General features: G+C 39.7%; 2 protein-coding genes across 25 annotated transcripts in view; one reads left to right on the top strand and one right to left on the bottom strand.

The window, feature by feature from the left end:
- LOC119870842 overlaps window positions 1-4,265 on the bottom strand; it is a 31,462-nt gene extending 27,197 nt beyond the window's left edge. For 5 of the 16 annotated variants that reach the window (XR_005354255.1, XM_038527210.1, XM_038527208.1 and 2 more), the window contains exon 1: window positions 1,971-2,611. Coding sequence is in view for 9 of the 16 variants with exons in the window: in XM_038527210.1 (XP_038383138.1) it covers window positions 1,971-2,053 (83 nt within the window). In the remaining 7 variants the exon portion in view is untranslated. Of the gene's footprint in view, window positions 1-1,970; window positions 2,613-4,123 lie in introns of those variants that run through there. The other 11 variants (XR_005354257.1, XM_038527212.1, XM_038527209.1 and 8 more) reach the window with 6 other exon arrangements.
- RFX3 (regulatory factor X3) overlaps window positions 3,880-23,797 on the top strand; it is a 289,026-nt gene continuing 269,108 nt past the window's right edge. For 8 of the 9 annotated variants that reach the window (XM_038527193.1, XM_038527196.1, XM_038527198.1 and 5 more), the window contains exon 1: window positions 3,880-4,101. The gene's annotated coding sequence lies outside the window, so the exon portion shown is untranslated. Of the gene's footprint in view, window positions 4,102-4,423; window positions 4,535-23,797 lie in introns of those variants that run through there. The other variant, XM_038527199.1, reaches the window with a different exon arrangement.

Raw genomic sequence — 23,797 nt, 5'->3', positions numbered from 1 at the left:
GAAGCAGACTCCCCATTGAGCAGGGAGACAATGCTGGGCTGGATCCCAGGATCCCAAGATCATGACCCAACTGAGCCACCCAGGTGCCCCTCTATCATTTTTGATAATTTATTTATCTTCAGAACTTCAGATCTAGTAAAGGCAATTGATAATCTAGTAGTCTAATTCCTCAGTGCACTGCATATCATAAGTACTCAATAAATACTGGTTTAAATGAAACTCTTCACATATGAGAATTATGACTTTAGGTATCCTTTAACCAAAGAAAATCAGATATTATAATCAAATGAAAAGTCTGAAACAGGAGTGGTTTCTGCTTCATACAAGGCTTCACCACAAATTCAGTGGTAAGCTGTGACAAACCAATGTGTTAATTTTCAAAACTCTCATACAGTTTTTCAGAGGTAAACCTGTCCCCATCAGTATTTTATCTTTTCATAGGCAGCTTTTCCTTTTACAAGCATTAATGTTAATTTATTAGTTCTTGAATATGCAGCAGATATCAATAGGAGGAAATAACCTAATGACAATATCGAAGAGGAAATTTACCCTTAAGAATGATTTATAATGTATTCATACATAATCGGGGCTTCATATTTTTCAAGTGGTGCAGATACAAACATGTTAAATGATGTCTCTGCCAGTCAGTCCAAACTGAGAGCAGAAACAATCCAAGTTCAGAGGACACAGCATTCTAAATTCACAGATACCGACTTTGAGCATTTTACAGACAAGAACTATGTCTGGCCCATTGTAGGTACTCAACAAATAATCATTGCATTGACAGTTTACTGCATTTGTCCGGAAATGTAAAGTATTTTTTGGTTAGGTGTCTTTTCTTATTGAGCCTCGTGTGTATTGCTTGTAACAGGTGATAAATGCTAGACACTGCCAGGTCGGTTCTGTGACTCATGTAATTTATTTCTGAAATATATGTACAACATATGTGAAATTGCATCTGTGTTGAAAAATGACCAAAAAGCAGATCCTATCAGAACTGACTAGAGGTAAAGGCATTTCTGGATCCCTTCATAATTAGTTACCACATAAAACAATACATATACAATCCAGCATGTTTCTGGATCTAGAGCTTGAATTGGTGGCTTGGTTATTTGAGTCAGTGTGGTGGTAACACTGAAAATTTTCCTTTTCTTTTCTTTTTTTTTCTTAAGATTTTATTTATTCATGAGAGACACAGAGGGAAAGGCAGAGAGAGACCCAGGCAGAGGGAGAAGCCGGCTCCCTACAGGGAGCCAGATGCGGGACTCATCCTAGGACCCCAGGATCATGCTCTGAGCCAAAGGCAGATGCTCAACCACTGAGCCACCCAGGCGCCCCTGAAAATGTCTTATTACAATAACCTCATGATGGTGTTAGAAGTCCTACCATCAATTCTCCTAAAACAGGAAAAAAAAAACATTCTAAAAATCCCAACGTTTTAAGAATTCAAGAAATTTGTCTATTCCTTTTCAGGAAAAGGCCAAATCAAGAAGTAGGTAAAAAAAAAAAAAAAAAAAAAAAAAAAAAAAAAGTCTCTAAGCAGCTTATAAACCTAATGTTACAATGTCCTCACATAAAGGTCATACACTACAGTTTTTCTAAGAGTTCCTCAAAAGTACCTATTTATACTCTTGGGACACAGTTGTGCACAAGCTTCATTATGTGGTTTTCTTGCCTGCAGATTGAAAGCGGTCAATTAAAAGGGTGGGGAGGACCTGAGAACTGTGCTCCCTGACAGCAGTTGAGAAGCACGAGCTGACAGCCAGGGAAGGGACAGACAAAACTGTAGCAAGCAATGCAGCTTAAAAAAAAAAAAAAAAAAAAAGGCAAAGCTATTCAGTGCTTGCTGTGTGGTGCGAGCGAGCAAACTGCCCTGCGCAGCAACACGAGAATAGAAGACTTACATCTGTCAGTGCAATGAAATGAATATTCATACTGATTGCCAGTTTTCACGCAGCTGGAACGCATACCTTATCTTCCACGTGCATGTGTCCAAACTACTATTATTCCCCATCTGGAGACTTCGAAGGACTGTTGGTCTCCGCATTGTCATTTGCCTTATAGCCTAAAAGGGTCCCGGTGGGTCACGAAACCTTCGCGCTTCGGCACTGTGCTCACCACCGCTCACCGATTCCGTGGACGACCCAGTAGGGTGAACCTCCGTGGAGGCGGTATCCGACCCCCGACGGCAACATTCACTTTCTTCAACCTATTGTTTAAACAGTGGCTTCCTAAAATACCCTGCTCGGAAAATTCCGCGACCCAGAGCCGTAAAATAACACCGCTATTAAGACTCTGTGCCCGGTTCCCCTCAGAGAGGAGCCTGCGTCGTACCTAACCGTGGTGCGGGGCGGATTAGAGGAGATGATGTGTGTGGGACACTGAGCGCGAAGAGCTCGGTAATGGTCGCTGTCATGATTTTAGTCCTGGGAATTTATGTCGGCCCAAATCCCTAACTTTGCGGGCGCAAAAATTAAGCCTCCCGCGAACTGGCTTCCTTAGGCTTCTAACGTTATTGTCTCGGGTAAGCGGCTTCGCCGGCGGTGCTGGGGGCCGGGCTGCGGCGGGCTCGGGGCGGGCTCGGGGCGGACCGCGACGCGGGGACCGCGGGAGTCGGCAGCGCTGGCGCGGGGAGCCGGCGGCGAGCGAGCACACCCGTCGCCGAGGAGGCCGTTCGTCCACGCGGCCGCAAACACGAGACCCCAGGCCGCGCGGGTGCTCCTCGGGGCCCACGGCGAGGCAGGTGTCGGACGCCGCTCCCGCCGACTTGGAAGAGGGGACAGCGCCTGACTTCGGGGCGGGCGGGGCGGGCGGGGGGCCGCGAGCCGGCCCAGGTGGGAGTCGCCGCACCCCCAGCGCCCGCCGCCAGCGCACCGCAGGGCACCGGCCCTTCCTCCCGCGGGCACGGGGAGAGCCGCGGCCCTCGGCGCGCGCCGGACCCCCCCCGCCCCCGGCCCCGGCCCCGGCCCCGCGCGGCCCGGGGCTCGCCGGCCCCTAAGATGGCGGCCGAGACGCTCGCTCGCTCGCTCGCACGCCGCCCGCGCTGCTCGGGGCCGGGGGCCGCAGGGGGCGGGAGCCGCGGGCCGGGCGGCGGGCGCAGGCGGGCGCAGGCGGGCGCGGGCGGCTCGGACTCCCCAGTCCGCCGCGGGCCCCACAGCTTCGCAGCGCCCCGAACACGCTGGAAGCCAGGAGGCGGATGCAACTGGGAACACCTCCACCTCCGGCGCTTCAGAAACGAAGGAGAAAAAAAAGGAAAAAAAAAAAAAAAAAAAAAAAAAAGCCAGGAAAATGGGGAAAAAAAAAAAAAAAAAAAAAAGGCGAGAGAACGGCGGCACATCCGGGACTCTCCACCCGCCCCGCCCCGGAAATGACGTCTCAGGCCGGGAACGGGGGAGGAGACCGCTCTTCAAAGTGGATTCCTTGCCCGCCGCAGCTGGTCTCCCCACAAAGTGTCAGGAATCGCCCTCCACGCCCCCCCCCCTCCCCGGTGCCTCGCTACCCTGTCGCGGCTCTGGGGCTTCTCTGCACAAAGCTGGCTGCTGGGACCGGCGGCCGTCGCCTCGCAGACAGTACCCCTGGCACCCCCATCCACCCCCCGGGTCCCCCCGCTGCCTCGTCGGCGCGTGCAGTAAGCGTCCCTCCGAGGGGACTGTGGGGTGACTCGCCCCCGGCCGGCCCGCGCGCAGCTCGCCGGCGTCCTTCCTCGGAACCCCGCCTCGCACTCCCCGTGCCCCCCCGCGGGCCCCCCTCGGCCCCCCCTCCGCTGCGCCGGCCGAGGCCCGGGGCTGTCCGTCACGGTGCTGAGCCCGCCCCTTCCGGCGGCTCGCCGGGCCCGCCTCCTCCCCTCTTCCCTCCCCACCCCTCCCCGTGCGAGTGTCTCCCTCTCCCTCTCGCTCCCTCTCTCTCTCCCTCTCTCTCTCTTTTGTGAGTTATAGCAACCGTTGCCTTGTGAATCAAGCGCCATAGTCACCGTAGTCCTGGCGACTGTTACCCATCAACAACAACTACTCCTCTCCTCCTCCTCCTCCTCTTCCTCCTCCTCCTCCCCACCACCACCATCTCCATCACCCACCAACAACACCACAATAATCCACAGCCAAGGTGAATATTCTTCGGTCTCTACCTGTGTGTGGGAGCGTGTGGCGGCGTGTGGACGCGTGTGTCCGTGCGTGTGTGTGTGTGTGTGTGTGTCCGTGTGCGCGAGCCGAGCGTGGCTGTGCGGGGGTCTCACTCCTGACACCGGGGGCCGCCGCCGCCGCCGCCGCCGCCGCCGCGCCGCCGCCGCCGAGGGGCTCGGAGCCCGGAGCCCGGAGCCCGGACCCGGAGCCCCGGCGTGTTTACAATGGACCGAGCGCGCCGCGGCGGGCTCGGGGGTGTGGGCGCCGCGCAGCCCCGGCGGCCCTGGGCGGCCGCCGCGCTTCAGGGATGGAGCGGGAGCGCCGGGGGCTGCGAGCCGAGCGGGAGAGGGAGCCACGCGTCCCCGCCGCCGATGGGGGAGCTCTCCCCTAGGTCTGCCTCCGAGGAGGAGGGTCAGGTGAAGCGGCCAGCCTGGCTTTCTTTCTTCCTTTTAATTTCCTTCTTTTCCGAAGCTGCTGGTTTCCTGCTTCTCCCCAAACCGAAATAGCAGCGGGTGTCGGGGGCGGCCGGGGGAGAAGGGGGGGCGGCGCAGGGGGGGGCCCAAGAGGTGGTGGTGTTTTGTTGTTGTTGTTGTTCACTTGTGGGGCCTTGTGAGGGGTTTTGTTATTTTTATCCTCGTACAACGGTGAACTTTTTTTCCCCCACCGCCTAATTTCTTCCTTGTTGCCCCTCTTTGCCTGGTGCTCAAAGGGGCTCCCCTGCTTTTTGGCCATCATCAGCTGCACGGTTTCTGGTTTTTTTTTTTTTTTTTTTGTTTTTCTTTTAAAACTGTGTTTTCTTTGTGCTGCAAACAGTCTTAATATCCATTCAGCACTCTTCCCTCCTCGTCCCCCCCCTTCTCTCCCCCCCCCCCCCCACACCCCTTGCACACACATTGAAACCAGGGGCCTCTGCGCTGGGCTCTTTGCTGCACTGGGAAAGATATATTTTTTTTTTTAAACAAGTCTCTCTTCTGTCTTTCTCTCTTTTTGGGGTGTGTGTGTGTGTGTGTGTGTGTGTGTGCGCGCGCGGCGCGTGTGTGCTTGTGATTTAAACCAGATGCAGGGCATCTGTGATACTTGGGTTAGTAGTTATTGACAGTGCTTTATCTTTCATGTGCAGATGGGAGGGGTAGTAGTGAGGTTCCATTTCACTTTGATGAACCTCCTTCCCCACCGTGGAGTGTTAACAATTTTCATTGTGGTTAGGAGACTCTGTGTGTGAGAAAACAGGGAAAGGACCTAAGGAAGCTTTGTGAGAACTCAGTGTACAATGTTATTTTGTGACAGTTGTAAGACTTTAAAGAGTTTTTTTTTTTTTCCTTTCCCTCCTCCTCCTCCTCCTTCATCTTCTCTGTTCCTTTTCCTTTGAGAGTTGAAATTGAAGTCAAGTTGTTCATAAAGAATGTATGAAGCTTCTCAACTTGAAACGTGTGTATATTTCACTTTCTTTGTGGTTGTTAAGATCCAGGCATGTGTGTACTTAACATACTCTTTTTTGTTTACTTTCGAGTTTTCTTTGGACAGTCACTTAAACCTGCTGATGAGAGAGAACTTTTTTTTTTTCTTCTTTCAAGTCTGTCTTTTAAAAATCTATTTTTCTCTCTAGATTTGAATACTTATCAGTCCTCAAGTAGTAGGGCTCTTGGCTAGAGGTAACCCAATTTTACAGATCCTGTAAATTTGTTCATTTTTCAGCCTAACGTTTAATTAGTAGATTATTGGTAAAGAGTTTGATAATGAATGTGTGCTAAAACAGATATAACGTGCTATTATATTTGCACATATTGAAGTTTCCAATTTGGAATTTTAAAATACGTATTTAAACAGTCTTCTTTCTCACAGCAAACACGTATCGATTTACCTAACAGAGCAGCCTGCGAATAATGTGACAGTATTAATTATTCTTGAGATTGTCAGTGAGCAGGCTGGGTAATTGTAACGCTATTAAAGCTAATATTTTGTAAAATAAGAGTTGGGGTTTTCAAAAAACTTTTCCTCTTTTGATTCATTTCCTTGTGATTGCTGTTTTAACTGGGGGTGGAAGAAATCTTTCTCAGACCACTCAGATTTCTTTATATTTATTTCCCAACCTGGGTTCCATGCAAATCCCTAATACTAACTTGTATTTTTTTTTTTTTTTTTTTTCTGTTCAGATGAGTGTCAAATGCCTGAACACTTTTGGATGGTGAAGCTCCTGGGTCCTATAAACTCTCTCTGAAGTTAATAGGAGTTTTACTGTCTTAAGACAGTTTCAGACCTTATGCCACTTTCATAATAGGTTTTCAGCTGAGTAGATTATATGCTATAATGTTATGGATTAATATTTTTATTTGCAGTGTCCAAGAACTTTTTTGTGGCATTTTACTTGTTACAGTTATCTCAAGTTTTCTGTAGTTTAGAATTTTCATTCACAAGTTGATTTGAGAGGAGAACTTAAATTGAATTCTATTACCCATTTTTAAAAGCACAGAGGTGATATGAAAGTTGCCATTAGAAATGCTTTGGACTCAAATATGTCAGCATTACTTATATGAATTGAGTAAATAGTCACCAGAAATACTAACATAATGATGAGTTTTAAAATTTAACACGGGGATGAATACTTAGTTAGCATTTAGTTTCTTCATCCTGTGATCTTTTTCCTAGGAAGGACTATATTATGTATTGGCATTCACCTATGTTCTCAGCTTTTAGACTAATTAAAATCTGTGAAAGTGACCATGCTTTAAAATGAAAAGTATTAAGTAGGAGTTACTTATAACTAGTTTTGAATAGCTAAATATCTGTGATTCATTGTATGTCATAATGCCTATCTCAGTCTTTTGAGATTGTTTTGCCTGTGAATTTCATTAAATGGAGTAGGCATATTTATGTAGTACATTTACATGCATAATATAGTAAACTAAAATGCATTCCTAAAGTGCATCTTTCTACAATGTTTTCGTTATATGTGGTAGTTATGCCTAATTTAAAAAATAACGTTATTTCTCTAGTATTCAGATAATCTTGTACTCAGGTACTCAAAAGGTTTATACAGTATAAATTTAACGTGTTTTAACCGTAAACAAATATTTTGTGTCCTAAACAAATTCAATGTGGTAAATGTTTTACCAGTTAAAAAAATGAATGAATCAGTAGTCTAGATTCAGTGTATTATGTAAATGATGTTACTTATTGGTAACATTGTTTATTCTTGAGAAAGCTGATGTTGTGAGTGCTTTTCTCTAAACTTCCGACTGTGGAGTATGCTTTTGCTGTTCAAATTTTAAGGTGTAAAAGAGTGTGTGTGTGTGTGTGTGTGTATGTGTGTGTGTGTGTGCGCCTTAAAAGGGTGAATGTAGCATCATGTGTATGAGAAGAGTTAAAAAAAAAAAAAAATCTTTCCTGAACAGGCTAATGGGAATGTTACTTTGTTCTTGTTATGTATAGTGAGACTGTGTTACAAGAAATGAGAAGACAAAAGTAAGCTTTTAAAATTGTGAAGAGTCTTCAAGGAAGTAAACCTTTAAATTAAAAAGAGTCTACTAGTTGTTTGTGTGTTTGCTTTTATGCTGAGCATTAGACAAAAATGCTCTGCATCCAATTACTTAAAAAAACCAACTTAGTTTCCCTGATGGAATCATTTGTTGTTAACTGTTCGGTATAGATTCCCAGTGGCCATGGACAAACAAGATTTTAAATTCCTCTCTGTTCACAGGTGCATAGTGTTCCTCTATTTTGGAAATCCAAGATTAAGTGGATTTGACTAAATCTAGCTTGTTAGGGGACAGATGGCTGCTTTAAACAGGTGTCACTTTCATTTCTAGTGCATTGTGTTGGGACTTCCAGTGGTTCACAAAAGGGCTGTTTGAAGCAGGTGGCATCCTTTGCTTTTGTCCTTAGTAAAATATACTTTTGGAGTTAATTATTTTCCTAGGAAGTTCTTTTTTTTTTTTTTTTTTAAAGTAGAAGGTTGAACTATTCAAATTAAGATTCATAATTTAATTAACATGACTTATTTCTGGTTATCACTCTGTTTTCAAGCTGTAAAAGTTGCAAATCCTTTCACAAAACACTTACAAAGTCTTAAAAGTAGTGGTAAATTCCCTTTGATCCAGAAAAAGTACTTAGGAGCACTTTATACAATCAATCAAAATGATTTGAAGCAAAAAGCCAAGGAATATTTAAATAAAGTGAAATTTGGTTAACATAACAACTTAACCTTTTAAAGAATTTTTTGACAGCATTATTTTAATTTGAATGATAAGTGTTAGAAACCAGTATTGTTTTTGTTTGTTCATCATTTTAAATATTTTCAAACTAAAACATTTTCCTAACCTATTTTGATCGTTACTATAACATTTCTAGTGGTCTTTTTAAATGAAAATTGTTTTTAAGCATTAATGTTTATAAATATGTATTGGAGTAAATAAAGGAGTGTCAACCTATTGATTTCTAAGGTTCATTTTTACTTTGATTCTATCCCCTTTTTGTGGGAATTTTATACATCTTATAACAGATGCACCAGAGGGTGCTGTGCTGTTTGCAACATGAGATTATCATCACTAAAAATGTGAACTGATTAGAACTTTTATTTAAAGAAAAAAATTTAATTATATATGCATTCAAGCGTATAATAGCCTTATTTCTATTGAGTTTAAATTTAATATGCTGTCTTAATTGGCAGTTTTGTACCAAAGCCTTTCTCTGTCCTTGTATAATATATATTAGCACAACATAAAATAATATCAAGATTGATATCTTTGGCATGGTTTGGATCTCAGCATTAGTCCTTTAGATATATACATTGATCATCTTTCTATGTAGGTATGTCAATCTCTGCCTCCAAAATTTAGGTTAACCTGAGAATCATGCTATTTTGACAGTATGGCTCTGTACTCTATAAATTGGGTATTGTTGGCACATATTGATATATTGCATGTTCTTAAAATATTTTTATATGGCATAATATGCTTTTATAGTATGATTTTTAAAAACTACCTAAAAAATATAAGTGGTAATAATGGTTGTCAGGCTAATTAAATCAACAACAATAATAATAGTTAAAAATTGTCTGGAGAATTCAGTCCCCACTTGATGCTTCTGGAGTAGTCTTATTTGAATATTTAATTTGGCTCTATTATCTGAAAAGTTTTAGATTCTTTGCCTTACTCTGTGCCATAGACTTTAAACCAGAAGTGTTGGTTACTGTTTTCTGTATCTGAATGTTTGTTTAGTGTGTGTGTGTTTTTTTTTGTTTTTTTTTTAGGGCAACTATTGAATCCAATCTCTTGGGCTCTTTTTGCATCTTACCTCTTTTAGCATTTTATACTGTAAAAGACAAATACCGAACCAGCAGTAGTCATTGTCTTTCTCAAGTAAGCTTAGGAAGATATATGTTTTTTCTCCAGATAACTGATTTATGGATTGATTTATCTATACTGTTATCCTACATTAAACTACAGTCAGCAAAATGTGAAATTTTTTTAAAGTACCTTTATAAGACGTGTTGGAATGTCACAGGATTAGAAACATCGTAGAGAATAACTTTTTAAACCCTAGTTTTGTTAAAATTGGCTAGGCATTTTTCTTTTACATTGTAGTCTTAAGAGTTTACTGGTTAGTTTCTGCCAGTAAGATTTTTAAAGTGTGTTTTATGAGATTGTTTCAGAAGTTTCATAGTTCGTTTTTTTTTAAGATTTTATTTATTTAATCATGAGAGACACAGAGAGAGACAGAGATATAGGCAGAGGGAGAAGCAGGCTCCCCATGGGGAGCCTGGTGTGGGACTCCATCCCAGGACTCTGGGATCACACCCTGAGCCAAAAGGCAGATGCTCAACCACTGAGCTACCCAGGTACCCCCTGAAATTTTATATTTTATATCAAGGTACAGGATGTACTTAATGAAAACAAATCAGTTAAAAATAGAAATCTATATAGAGTACCAAATACGTATATGTTTTGTTCTTTAAATGGAGTGATGGGATAAGGATAAGTGTATTGGTTAAGAACACCGGCTTTAGGGTAGATTTCAGACGATCTTTTTAGCTGAGGGACCTTGTATAAGTTATTGAACTCAGTTTTCTCATCTGAAAAGTAGGATCCATTGTTGCCTGCCTTACAGGGTTTTGTGAAGATTGATGATAATTCATGTAATGTGCTCTGCTCAGTATTTGGTACAGAATATATGCTCAATGCATATGTTGATTCTTACTATAAGGGAATACTTTTCAAATCTTTTTGCCATCTAAGAGTTCTTTTAACATGTTCCTGATCATCTCAGCGGGCCCTAAGTTTTGAAAGATTTTCTACACTCAGTAAATAACTATTCTCTCCTCTCCCACCTTTAAAAATAAATCAAAGACAGGAAGCTGCCAACCACAGGTTTGGATTACTATTTGATAACCTGTCTTGTTATTAGACTGAATTAGTAGCATGTTAGCCCAAAGCTTTTTTAGTTTTACTCTGCTGCCTTGTTATAATGGCATCCTCTTACTGCATTTGGACAAATCTCCCAGTCCAGGGATCTCAGACTGAGAGCTAATAATGCAACATTTCATAAACTCTTACAATTCCCATTGTCCATTTTGTTGTCCAATTTATATTTTCCTTTTTACATCGGTTATACATGAATTCATTTGAAAACATTTTGTGCCCTTTTTATAGACTTATAAAGTTATATAAAATGTAGTCATTAATATATAATGACAATAAATAGCTGTATAAAGATGAGTTCATCGAGGAATTATTCTGCAATTTTATAACGTACTGCTTGGAATTGTTATCTTACTAAGGGTAGAAAAATGTGTGAGGTCACCACTTATATACCTGTAGCAATAAGTAATTTTGGAATAATTTGCCAACCCCAGTCTTGAGGTATAAAGTAATCTTAGAATGTTGTGCAGTAAAACGTAATGTGAAATTATAGAGGAAAAATGTCATCTTTAGTGCTCTTTCTTTGGCTCTCAACGATGTTGAAAGAAACAGTTGGCTGCTCTGCTGTCTCTAATGTTGCTATCTAGTAATTTGCTATATATCTTTTTTCCTAAGCATTTTGACTGAGACTGATTCCCCCCCCACCCCATTTTAGAGTGATTTAGATTAGATAGTCCTGATCTTTCTCAAACTGGAGATGTGATTTATACATCCCAGTGGAAAGCTGACTCAATCCTGCATGTCATCTTGTTTTGCTGAAGCATTTGTGTAATGCACAAGTTTTCTGCTTGCCTTCCTCATCTTACCTGTCCTCCTCCCTCCTCCTGCTAAGTAATTATATTACTCCTTTTACATTGGTTTTATAGACAATTAGCCCCAATATATGAAGCAGGCAGACTCTCAGCTCAGCCATCTCCTCTGCTGCTTTTTTTCCAGTGATGTTCACACACGTTTTAAGAGGAACTTTTGGGTAAAAGCCAGGGAACGTGACTTAGATGGCAAGGTTATACCGTCATTATTTTCTTACAGGTTCTATCTGACTGCCCTCCTGAACAAATACATATCCTTGTTCCACTAATGATGTAACCTGAGCATGATTTTGCTTCAGGAGGCTCCCATCCTTGTTCTGGCTATGCACTTGGGCTCTGGCTAAGTGCTTTAGTTTAAATCTCTAGTTTAACCCCAAAATATTATGTTTGCACATCACATATGTTTGCCCATTGCTGACTCTTAATCCCTAGATACTCCTTTCTCACTACTTTTGTTAGAAGCTGTAATATCCAGTCAGTACTGCTTGCCTTTGCTTTGCCCAGTCAGGACTACCAGAGGTTCTTGATCCTTCCTATTGAGGCAGAAATGGGGAAGAGCTAGTAGGCGCTGAGCCCAGGAAAAGAGTGAGGTGGCTAGCCTGAAAATGAAAGTGCATCAGCTGGCAAGAGGAGACAGATGCGGGGAGGAATAATGTGGACGGAGAGAGGAGAGAGGGGGATGACCCTCAGAAACAAAGGGTGTTCAAAAGTGCTGGCCAAAGGTCGGGACAGAGGTGAGAACACAGGTCTGTTCTGGGACTTGTAGTACCAGTAACTCTAAAACCTGAGTCTGCTTGTTTCAGCCCTCCAGATCTCAGTTTCTCCATTTGTGAAATGAAACAGGGCTATGTGATCTCTTAAGCCCTCTGATCACTAATAGTGGAGGATTCCATGGCAGGATTGGCCCTGGGAAAAGGGAGACATGATGGTAACAGGGAGCCAGGAATTGGTGTTTCCTTGACCGATGGACTGAGAGGCTGGTATTTTGCTTGCCTCTTCTTTCTTCTGCTCAGAACAACAGAGAAGGAAAACCCAGAGCCTGGGTCTTGTGTAATGGCCATACCTCCCGCGCAGTGTCAGAAGGTTCCACCATTTCAGTGCCCCCCCCCCCCCCCCCCAGGGAGCTGTGGCCAAGTGCCCTGGTTTGCTCACCCACATAGGAATGAGCTGAGTCTCACAGCTTGAGCTCCTGCCGAGCCAGCTCCTCTATGTCTGTGTGCCAGACAAGTGTCTGACAGTTGGGGCTCCTGCCTGTTGCTCACCATTGAGATATTTAAAATGGGACATAATTTTCCAACTCTGTGGATAGGCATTTTGATGGAGGGAGAGAGAGGGAGGGAGGAGAGGATAGTGTGAGCTCTCTCATCAGAAGCCATAATAAAATTCAGGTTTCTGTTTATCTCATTTTTCAGCATTTCTCCCCCAGTTATTATAGCCTTGACTTTTTCTTCTCTTCATGCTATTCAGCTGCTTTTGAAAAGAACTAAAGTCCTGTCAAGGAGTCTGGGCAAGTGCCTTTGGATTACTTTGGGGCCCTGCTCTGGGAAGCATTCCCCTCATCTGTGCTCGTATTCTTTTCTGTTTTTCCATTGGTGATACTTACTACACCCTCCCCCCCCCCCCCCCGAATATTGTTTATACTTCAATAAGCATTCTTTTTATTCAGGTTTGGTGGCAGAAAAAATAATTGTGTCTTTTGATCAAGTATGCCCTTTCACAAAATTTTACCTTAATGTCAATGTGGCAGCTAGGCCTGAAGGTTTAAGAGCATTGCAGACTGCAGAAGGAAGCATATTTTGCATTAGTTCAAGCTAAGTCGTGAGTTCTGCTGTATCTCACCTCTTTTACCAATTTCATAAGTGTATGAAAGATTAATAGATTGTAATTATTGTTGCTTTTAAAACTATTTTGAACAGTTGTTTTTTTTATTGATTTGTGTATACATATTCAAGTGTCTGAGCCATGTCCAGATTCCAACTCTTGATAGCATTTTACAGTTTCAAATGTAATCGCTATCATTCTTAAACTGTATCTGGCCACCTTTAGTCTCAGTCAACAGTTTATTTTAATAATGCAGAACCATTTTAGAAAGTTGTTGCTTGTCGCTTGTGTCTTCCTTCCATGCTTTAGTTGTGGGGCGGTGGGTGAGGGAGATTACTGGAGAGAGGCAGGAAGAAGAGATACATGTAGAAATCATCCTGCCCTCTTTGTTAAATAGCAGTGCGTTGCATACTTACACAGTTCTTTTTCCTGGACTGTGAAGTTTTGGTGGGAGTGGGGTTTGAGGTGGAAACTGGGGACATGGGCAGGGGGAGACAAGTGTCTCAGGTCATCCAGTGTTTCTTCCAGTTTTCTTTGCTTTCCAGCTGTTGTGTTATACAGACTACATGTACTTTTGTGAGGACAATTCCTTTATATTTATCAGTGATCCTTTTCTTCTTAAAGACTGCCTCTATGTGTATATGTCTGTCCCTGAGTACATCAGTGAGTGTGCAATAATGTCCTTCTAAGGAGCCTGTGTTGTGATTTGGTCGTGTGTGTGTGTGTGTGTGTGTGTGTATATATATATATATAATTTTTTTTTTTTTTTAGAAAGGTAGAAATAAAAGAGAGGGGTATTGAGAAAGTCTAGTTTGTGTGCCAAATAATGGAAATGACATCTCAGTTCCACCTCTCTATATTTTGCTTTGGTAGATTGTTTTGTGAATGTATTTTTTGCAGTAGAATCTAGGTTTTTCTTCCCCCTCCTCCTGTGTAGGCTGACATTTTAAAGAACCAAAGAGTATAATCCGTCACATCAGGCTTTTTTGTTGATTGGCACCTGATTATGTCTGATGACAGTCTTGGAGATGAGTTTTAATGAAGTGTCAGTGTAAAGGTCATTAATGGAAAACACATGACAAGATACTATACTAGTGGTCTTAGAATCACCTTTACCATCTTAAATGTACAGTATGTGTTTCGATGTGCCATAATGAAGCCCAACAGGAAAAACTAATACACAGACACCAGATAAAGTTAGATTCTTTGCTTTATAACAACCTCATATTGCATGTTCTAAAGGACACTTTAAAACATTTTGTTTAAAAAGTCATTTTGTATTTTTAGAGTGTACCTCTATTAAGAAAAACAGAATTTAGCTTATGTATTGTGTTTTCTGTATGTTTGTGTAGATCTTGACAAAGTCATTTTAATGTGTTTTGTTTGGTGTCTTAGACTTCTGTCAGTACGACTTTTGCTCACTAGTTTTTGCATTGTACCTATGTTGTAACAGTATTAGGAACTACTATTGCTGTTTTCTTGAGGCAAAGAAAATCGAGGGAGCTGTTTGACTTCAGTTCTTTGAATGACCTTTGGTTTGGGGAACAAGTTTTAATAGTGCTTCACACTTCACGGTGATTTTTAGAGGCTACTTTTAGTTAACAAAGGTCATAAATGCTGAAATTGAATTAATTATAGTTAAAGACAAAAATTGTAATTCATTCCAATTATAGTAGATTAAGATATTATGCTGCTGGATCAACATTTGATCTGTTCCTTTATTTTTAGAAGTCTGCCGAGTTTTGAAATTTAAAACCTTTTAAATAATGTTGAATGAGTAGAGCTCTATAATAGATGTGGATTTATATTTCAGCAAAGGTTTGAGAGCCATATGGCTTGGAAGTGAGGTGGGATTTTGTTTCTGAAATTGGTAGGTGATGCATTTTAATATTTTGATTGGGTTAGACTTGCTCGAGCATTTATTAATGATAGAAATGCAAATGACCGTGGACTGGAGATGTAGATCAGGGTATTGGTGAGAGGAGGTCATTGTAGCAACCCTGAAACTTCACTCACCTCCAGTCCTGTTGCCCTTGATAAACTTTGAGATAAAAGGTTCTTTCTTCAATAATATAAGTTTCTTATTCTGTTGTGTTTTTGTTAATTTTCTTTGCCGTCTGGAAGTTCCCAATCCCACAGCACAGTCTTGTGTGATTCATTATATGTGGGCTTTGGAAGTTTACCTTTTTGGTAAAGGTAGTTTCCAGTTTACCTTTTTGGTATACAAACTTTAGAAAGAATGCCAAGAGATGAACCTCATGCCCAGAACAACACCTTGATCTGAAGGAATGGGGTAAGAATGTGGGTAAATTGAGGCAGGATCATATAACTGGAAAACGTGAGAGCATGAACCATGATTAGTGTCATATGGAGAAAGAGGGGTCATTTTAAGGGCTGTGTAAGAAACCCAGTTTGCCAATTTCCGCATATCAAGTATTATTACCATTACTCCTATTCATGCTACTTCTAGTATTTGATTCAAAAGCGTGCTAGCAGAGGCCTCAGGTAATTGGGTACATTTGTCTGTAAGCTTGTATTTCTATGTTGTTCCCCGTTAGCTTTATTTTTGGATGAGGAATTAAAGGATGTATATCAATTTATATTTAGTGCCAGTACTATTTTGATTAATTTAGGAATCCTGAAGACTCAGAGTTCCATTGGGTCTTGGGAGTATTTTGAAAGAAAAGAGAGAAATATGGTATTAGACCAAAATTACATATTCTTAGCCATGTGAGCATATTTCTTAAGGTTTCAAGTTGTAGAAGGCTACAAAAGTGACAGAGATGGTATTTGGGAATCAAAGCAGACAAAAAGAGTAGAAAGATATTGAAAATGAAGTTAGAGGAAATTAGTGGAGAATTTTAAATTAGACATACAAATAAAGTGGATAAATCAAAGTTTGGTTGGCGAGATAATTTGTTGGATGAATGGTCATTGTTTTTGCCTGATTGTGATTTGGACTGATAGAAGATGCTTGTATTTTGTTGAAAATATAATACTTTGTTGAAAATATTTATGGTAAGGCTGTGGAGCTTTGACTATTATTGCTTTGACTATTATTTTTACTTAATGTTGTATATAGAAAATCATAATGTTGCATCGGAGTTTCCTTGTAGTTAATTTTATTACTACAAAGTGATAATAGTATATGAAATATATAAAATTAATATATTCAATAGGGCTTTCATTGGCTTATCTGGTATCTAAAGCAGTTTATACTTGGGAAGCCAATTTATAGTGGAAAACTGTATACCATAAATGTATGTATTCTTTTAAAACTTCCTTATTTTGGAATTTTTAAAACTTACATTGAAGTGGAGAGAACAGTATAATGAACCCCCATGTACCCAACACACGTTTTTAACAATTATTACCTTCTATTGTTCTTACAGCCTTATAATTTGAAACTTTGTTGAAATAAGGTTGATCCTTCCTTATTCTGTGTTTCTCTGAAAAAAATTTAAATTTAAAGACTCAATGTCGACTTGAAGCAATGCTTACAAAAAAAAAAAAACAATGCTTACATTCTGTTTAAGACAGAATCATTGAGAGTGATTGATCTTTATCAACCCTCATGTCGTTTCTTCTCAGCATAACATTTCTAAATCAGGAAGTTCTCAGTTATTTGTCAAGTGTTTTGCTTAATAATTCCAGGCTCTGCTACTTGAAATCTGACCTATCATTATAAAAAGGGAGTAAGCACAAGGCCAGCAGCGCATGTTTGCTGGACATAGGAAGACAGCTGTGTGAGATACACCTCTCAGAGGTGAAATGGTGTTAATCTTCTGTACATCATCCTTGTAACCTGTGTGTAGGTAGATTTGGATGAACTGTTAGAGCCATTTTGTAAGTCGATCAAGGAAAAGAACCAACTCCTAAGATTTTCCCTTCAAAGTTAGCTGCTCAGTTATGGAACATATGGAATATAAAGGAAGAGACATCCAGTGGTGAGAGCTAATATACTGATAACTTAGACCACCAGTGAAAGCAGTTTAATATCTTCTGATTCACTACCTCAGGGGATGAGGAAGGTTCTTTAATTTTTTTATTTAACTGAAGTCAGGTATGAAAGAAGCTTATTTTTGAATTCTAGAGTCTATAGCAAAAAAAAAAAAAAAAAAAAAAAGAAAAAGAAAAAAAAGAAATCCATTATTCATGTTGGAAATTATTCTGTAATGAGCAGACTAATATGTATAACAAACAATGATTAATGGCATTTTAATAAACAACACAAAATGTAGACCTAAATCTCTTTATTTGAAAGCTGATGTTTTCTCGTTTAAATTTAATTAAATGAATAAGGCATGAAGAAGTAAATTCATTACATTAAATAAGGCCTGCAGTTTTTTTTTGTTATATAACTTTAATTGCTAAACTTCTCTCTGATCCAGAAGGTTCCATAGAGGGGAGCCTGGGTGGCTCAGTCAGTTAAGCATGCAACTCTTGATTTTGGGTCAGGTCATGGAGTCAGGGTCCTGAGATCCAGCCCTGAGGTTGGGCTCTGCTCTGGGAGTGGAGCCTGCTTAAGATTCTCTTTCCCTCTTCCCTCTCTTAAAAAAGAAAAAAAAGTTTCCATAGAAATGTAGATAATTTAATAAAATATATTGACAGGCTTTTAAAATATTACCATACTACAAGTGATTACTAGCCAGACAGAATGGTAAAGTGATACAAAATGACCAAAGTGATGCACTAATTTAACGATTCTTTTTTTTTTTAATGATTCTTATCCCATACCTAAACTACCATTTCTTTTCTCAAAGGGGTATAGTTCATTTTTTCTGCCATTAAGAAATATCTACGTTATAGATTCTAATAGCATCTAAATTATTAGATTCTCATATATTTAAGCTTTCCAAAAGTAGATAGGAGATGTGACGTATATAAGAGAATGCCGGTACAAAGCTTCATCAGCCAGTGTTTGAACAATACATGAATGTAACCCTGCAAAACAAATGATGGAATTAATTTCATTCATACTTACACAGAAGATTTTATTAAGAATTTAATGCAGCATCAGTGTAAACGTTATTTGTCATAACGTTTTCTGTGCTTTTAAAATCAGTATAATTTTATTTCACTTTTTTATTATTTTACATTCAATACAGCGTCAGTAAAAGCACTGGTAATTTTATTCTAGTCTTTAAAAGTTTTTTAAAAAAATTTTACTCCATTAATGTCATGCGACGTAAACTTAAAAACAAGCCATTTTCAATGTGAAAAATGTAATGTTGGTACACTTCCTCTATATTGGAGTAACTCCCCAATAGCAGATAACTTAATATTCTAATTTGAAAAAATACCGTGTACAGAGAAGCTTTATCCAGGAATTGTTATTTCAGAACCTGACCCCTTTTACAGAGCAGCTAAGCTTTTGGGTCTGGAGCCAGAACCTCAGAGGCCCTATGATAAATGTCTTCCTCCCCCAGGGGCTCGACTTCAGCCTCTCCCTGCTTCTACTTAACAGTTCTACGGCCTTTTTCCTCTGCTGCTTTACTATGTCAGGCTCTGCACAGCTGACCAAAGGGGGCATCCTGGGTGCTAGAGTAGAGATTAAAGAGGTGAAAAAGTCTGTCACTGGAGTTACACATGCTTCCAAATGGCACAAATATGTGGGATTCCAGTAGACATAATTAGGATGTTTTATTTTAGAATCGGAATTTTTAAGTTGGAACAGACTTTGGAGGTTATGTAGGCCAATCCTCCCCATCCCCCTCATGCTTATTATTATTATTATTTTTTTTTTAGAAAAAGCAAATTAAAGTTTTATAGTTCTGTAAGGTTTGAATAAATATCTTAATTTTTTATTGTTTCCAACTGAAAGTTTTGGCATACAGATCATTCTTTAATTGCTTTTAGAATGATAGAGAAATCAAATTCTAAAATATTTTTCCAAGTCATAAATAGGCTATATATTAAAGGAAGATACTATATTTGCTGGATTTTCAGAAACAGAATGTTATGTTTTTATCCCCATCTTTTGGGTTTCTCCTGACAGGGTATTAGTGATGTTATATCTGTAATCAATGTATTCGTGTAAATAATTCTGACAATGGGCATGTGCCTCTTAACTTTTTTTGATGAGGGTAGGGGTGGTACTAATCATTCTAAAGATCATTGTAAAAATCCGGTGAGTTATTACTTTTCGAAGCTGGAACACTTGTTTCTGTAGGTCACTCATACAGAACAGAAGTAAAACGTTGGCAGCTGATGTAGATGGTACAAGCTGAGACTTGCCCGGCTAGGGTTTAAAGGTGTTGCAGTAAGAGAACCAACAATGAGAATGTGAAGGGACTGCCCTTTATCCCATAGCAACCAGAAGCGGTACCAGCAGTCATGCTATTGTGTGATTTATTTCCTTAATCTGAATTTTTGGAAGGATATGTTGTTTACTGCTTACTAGTAGGAGACTGGAAGGAATAAGTAATTAACCAGAATTTGTCTTATTTTAATATGTGTGTGAGATGTAAGTAAATCTGTGAGGTCACACTTGAACTTAGTTTTGGTATCCTATTTTGTAATAAAGATGCACAGTCTGAGCACTAACCCTGTTGATTGTTTGAAATCATCTAAGAGAGACCAAGAAAATGGCAAATAACTGAACTTTCTAGCAGTAATGTGATGCTCTTACCAGCCTCATTTGTGGTACCAAACCTGAAAGGATACATTCATATCAAACAGCAGTAAGTTTCCTATAGGGGAAAACCATTTGTCATTTGTTCTTAACAAGGTAAGTCCCCATGGACGAACCTTTCTTGTAAAACTGTTCCCTTTGGATTTATGTTCACCTTCAATAAAAAGGAGATATGATAAACAAAGGTATGATGAAATATTAGTTAGCTCTTACATTTTTGCTTAGAAGTTCCTCATTCTTAGTCTTTATATATATATATATTTTAATTTAATGCTCTGGTTTTATCTGAATTGAGAGACTCAGAATATAATACAATGCATTAAATTGAATGTGCTGTTAGGTGAAGAAAAGGTCTTTTTGAGGGTGGGGTGGGAAGGTTAGTGGAGATCTAAATAATTTACTTGTGGAGTTAACTGTATTCCTGATCTGCCCACGTACCTACTGGCTGGAAGGAAAAATACAAATATTAAGATGAAATTAAAGTGTAATTCAGATGAAAAGAGAGTGGTAGATTCTTGAAAATCTTAAACTGAGATTTGAGTATAGAGATTCAGTTACTGTAGCACCTAAATACTAGGTTGCTTTATTTGTTGGATATAGAGAGGAAGAATCTAAAACATAGAATATATTCTTAATATTTTATGAATTTATAATCTGGATAAAATTTTACTGAAAGTGTTTCTAAACATGGATTAATGGAATCCTCTAAAAAAGAAAGTACTTGGGATGTTTTCCAGTAGCCCCGAGTTTTATGTTTCTTCAGATCAGTATCTTAGGATTCCTCGTTGCCTACTCTGCAGCATCGTTTAAGAAATTATTCACGGAGTGCCATAAACCTACGATAGTGCTGTAGGAAGCTTACTGCCTGGTGTACATTTTCAGACTTAACACTCACCACTCTGCTCTTCAGCTTCTCTTTTCTGGCCCAGTCTGGCATATGGTGTTGGCGTAATTGGCTAAGAACATGAACTTCAGAATGAACAGTCCTGGGTTTGAATTTCAGCTCTGCTACTGATCAGTAGTTTAACCTTAGGCAGATTACTTAAAATCTGTGAAAGAGGGCTAATAAAATTTATCTTAAAAGATTGTTGTAAAGATTACATCAGAGGACTTAGGCAGGCAGCGCTGTGTGTGACACGTCAGTGCTCAGTAAATGGCGGTTGCTGTTACTCCCCTAGGGTCATTTCTCTGTAATTTATTTTTTGTCCCTTACTCTGTTTAGAATATGCTTCCCACCCTACGTGAATTCATCTTTCCCACATTAGAGTGGTTCCTAACTTGATGAGTTCATTTTTTTTTTTTTAATTTCACGTCTAATGGATGTCTCACCCTGCTGCTGTTTGGGAATTGTGATTTAGGTTTTTGTTAATATTTATCTTTCCAAATTGTTGGGAAGCTTCCTGAAGGCAGAAGACTACATGGTAGTTTCTTTAATTCAGCAGAAAACCCAGTGTCCTTTTCCTAGTAGAAGTCATCAGTGAGTAATACTAAGCCTCAGATTATCTTCATTTCTAATCAAATTATAGAAAACAGAGTTAACCATTTACTGATTTTTGTCTATCCCTGATTTTATAATGACCAGAGCAATGCATTTTTTTTTTAAATTCCAAATGGATTTTAGTTTCTGTTTTTTAGAAATGGATTTAATGGCATAAATTCATGAATTTTGGATATTTCTTCAAACACAGCATCATTGTTTAGTAACTTTTGGCTAACCTTAAGGCTCTTTTTCTCTTACCTTTCCAAATGACATTTTGTTAATTAACTCTGTGAATATATATGAATTTCATATTTGTATGAGTGTGTATATATGAAATTTAGTTGTGCCTGGGATTTCTTTAGTGTCTGATAAAACTAATTTCTTAGTTTGGGAAGTTGGTGAGTAATGTGTAGGATCCAGTACCTTCTTCCTTTTTTCTGGTTGTGACAGGGTATGGGAATTCCTAGTGCTGCTTATTATGGGAGAAACATGGTGAAGGGCATTATGAGCACTTTACTTTTTGGGGGGCTACTTTGAATGCCCCAAATCTCTTGAGTTTCACCATTTGCTACCTAACTTCACTGTTCTGTTTTGATGTCAAAAGTGCATAATCGGGACTGGAGTTCCAAGCTCACCCCAAGGCAGCTGGTGGTATCAGAATGGAATTATTCCAATAGTGAGATCTGTGGTTGTGTTTGTGATATTCCACTAAGGGTTGCACTATTAAAAGGTCAGGTTATGGGATCTCTGGGTGATTTAGCGCCTGCCTTCGGCCCAGGGCATGGTCCTGGAGTCCCAGGATCGAGTCCCACATCGGGCTCCCTGCATGGAGCCTGCTTCTACCTCTGCCTGTGTCTCTGCCTCTCTCTCTGTGTCTCTCATGAATAAATAAATAAAATCTTAAAAAAAAGAAAGGTCAGGTTATTTGCTTTAATGTCTAATACAGACTCTTTCCCCTGGCAAATCTTTGTTTTTAAATATAAACTGTCATTTACAGATCTGTTTAGTTCTCTTTTTAATTTGTGTATTTCACTTGATAAGTTTGGAGAATTCACTGCCAGTTGTGAAGTCATCTCACCCTCTCTTCAGACTCAAGGGGTTCCCTTCAATTGCTAGAACCAGTTTGGGTGTACAAGCTCCTTTACACTTTATGTTTTTGTCCATTTATTTATTGGGCAAATATTGGCACATACAGTATAGGCCAAGCAGTGAACTGCTGTGGAGGATACAGCAGTAAACAAAACTGATCAGCTCTCTGCCCTTGAGGGGCTTGCATTCACATAGTGGGATGAGGGAGAGGGAACATAAATGAGTATCATACTAGATGGTTGTAAATGCTATGGAGAAAAAGAAAGAAAAGAAGGGGGGATGTTAGGGTAGGTGATGAGGGAGTTGCAATTTTAAATAGGAAGCTTGGGAAGACCTTACAGAGAACAAAATCTGACAGAAATAGATTTTGTGTATTTCTTCAAATAGAGCTTTATACATTTATAATATTGATGCCTTCATTGATGCTTGCTTTCCTTTTGTAGCAGAGTCCTAATTGCTTATATCTGTACTTGTGTAGGATTTTCTGCTTCTCTTTTTGCCTTTTATCATTTTTATATGTATTTCCTAGAATACATACACTTTTCAGTTCTGCATTCTTTTGAGATATATTGACTAAAACTGGTTTTCTAGAAGGAAACAAGCAGATTAAGAGATTTTCAAAAACTACATTTAGTTTGGTTTAGTGTTTTTCTTGAGAGGGGATGGATTTGACCTGCTTCCAAGTTAGTCTCTCTCTCTCTTTTTTTTTTTTTTTAAAGATTTTATTTATTTATTCATGAGAGACAGGGAGAAGGAGGCAGAGGAAGAGGCAGTCTCCCTGCGGGGCTGGGATCATGACCCGAGCCAAAGGCAGATGCTCAACCCACTGAGCCACCCAGGTGTCCCTAGAGTCTTCTGAGACACCTGTAACTATCACCTAAATATGTCCTAAAGAATCGGGAAGAATTGATATGTGAACCATTAAAAGTAAAAATTACAATTAATAGGCAAATAGAAATTAGAATTATCTAGGCGGCTGGTGTTGCTTTTACCCTCAGTTTGCCTGTGTGGCTAATTTAAACTGGAGAAAGAATCTGCATATGAAGGTTTCTGTGAACAGATGCTCGACAGTGTCTCTGAAGATGTGAAACTAGCATGTCACTGTTTGTACGGCAAAGCTATGTATCATTATCTAGTCATCTTTAATCATGGATTTATGAATTGAATTTATTTGTAAAATTCCTTATATGCAAAAAGACATAAATGAGAGGTTATTTAGATAAATAAAAGTTACTAATGGAAGCAAGTTGTCTAGAATTCTGTTATTTTGACAAATAGATTGTCATGCTGATATTTTTAGAATGAGATTTTTCAGTGTACTAATGTCAAAATCATATTTTCCATTTCAGTTCAGTGTCACATATTCAGCATTATGTGCCTGTCATCCATTATGAAATGTACAGTTTGACAGTATTTGAGGCTATTGTACT

The sequence above is a fragment of the Canis lupus genome, chromosome 1, assembly GCF_011100685.1.
Source record: "Canis lupus familiaris isolate Mischka breed German Shepherd chromosome 1, alternate assembly UU_Cfam_GSD_1.0, whole genome shotgun sequence".
Lineage (NCBI taxonomy): Eukaryota > Metazoa > Chordata > Mammalia > Carnivora > Canidae > Canis > Canis lupus.
The sequence above is the reverse complement of the archived record's forward strand: the minus strand, read 5'-3'. Positions and strand labels throughout refer to the sequence as shown.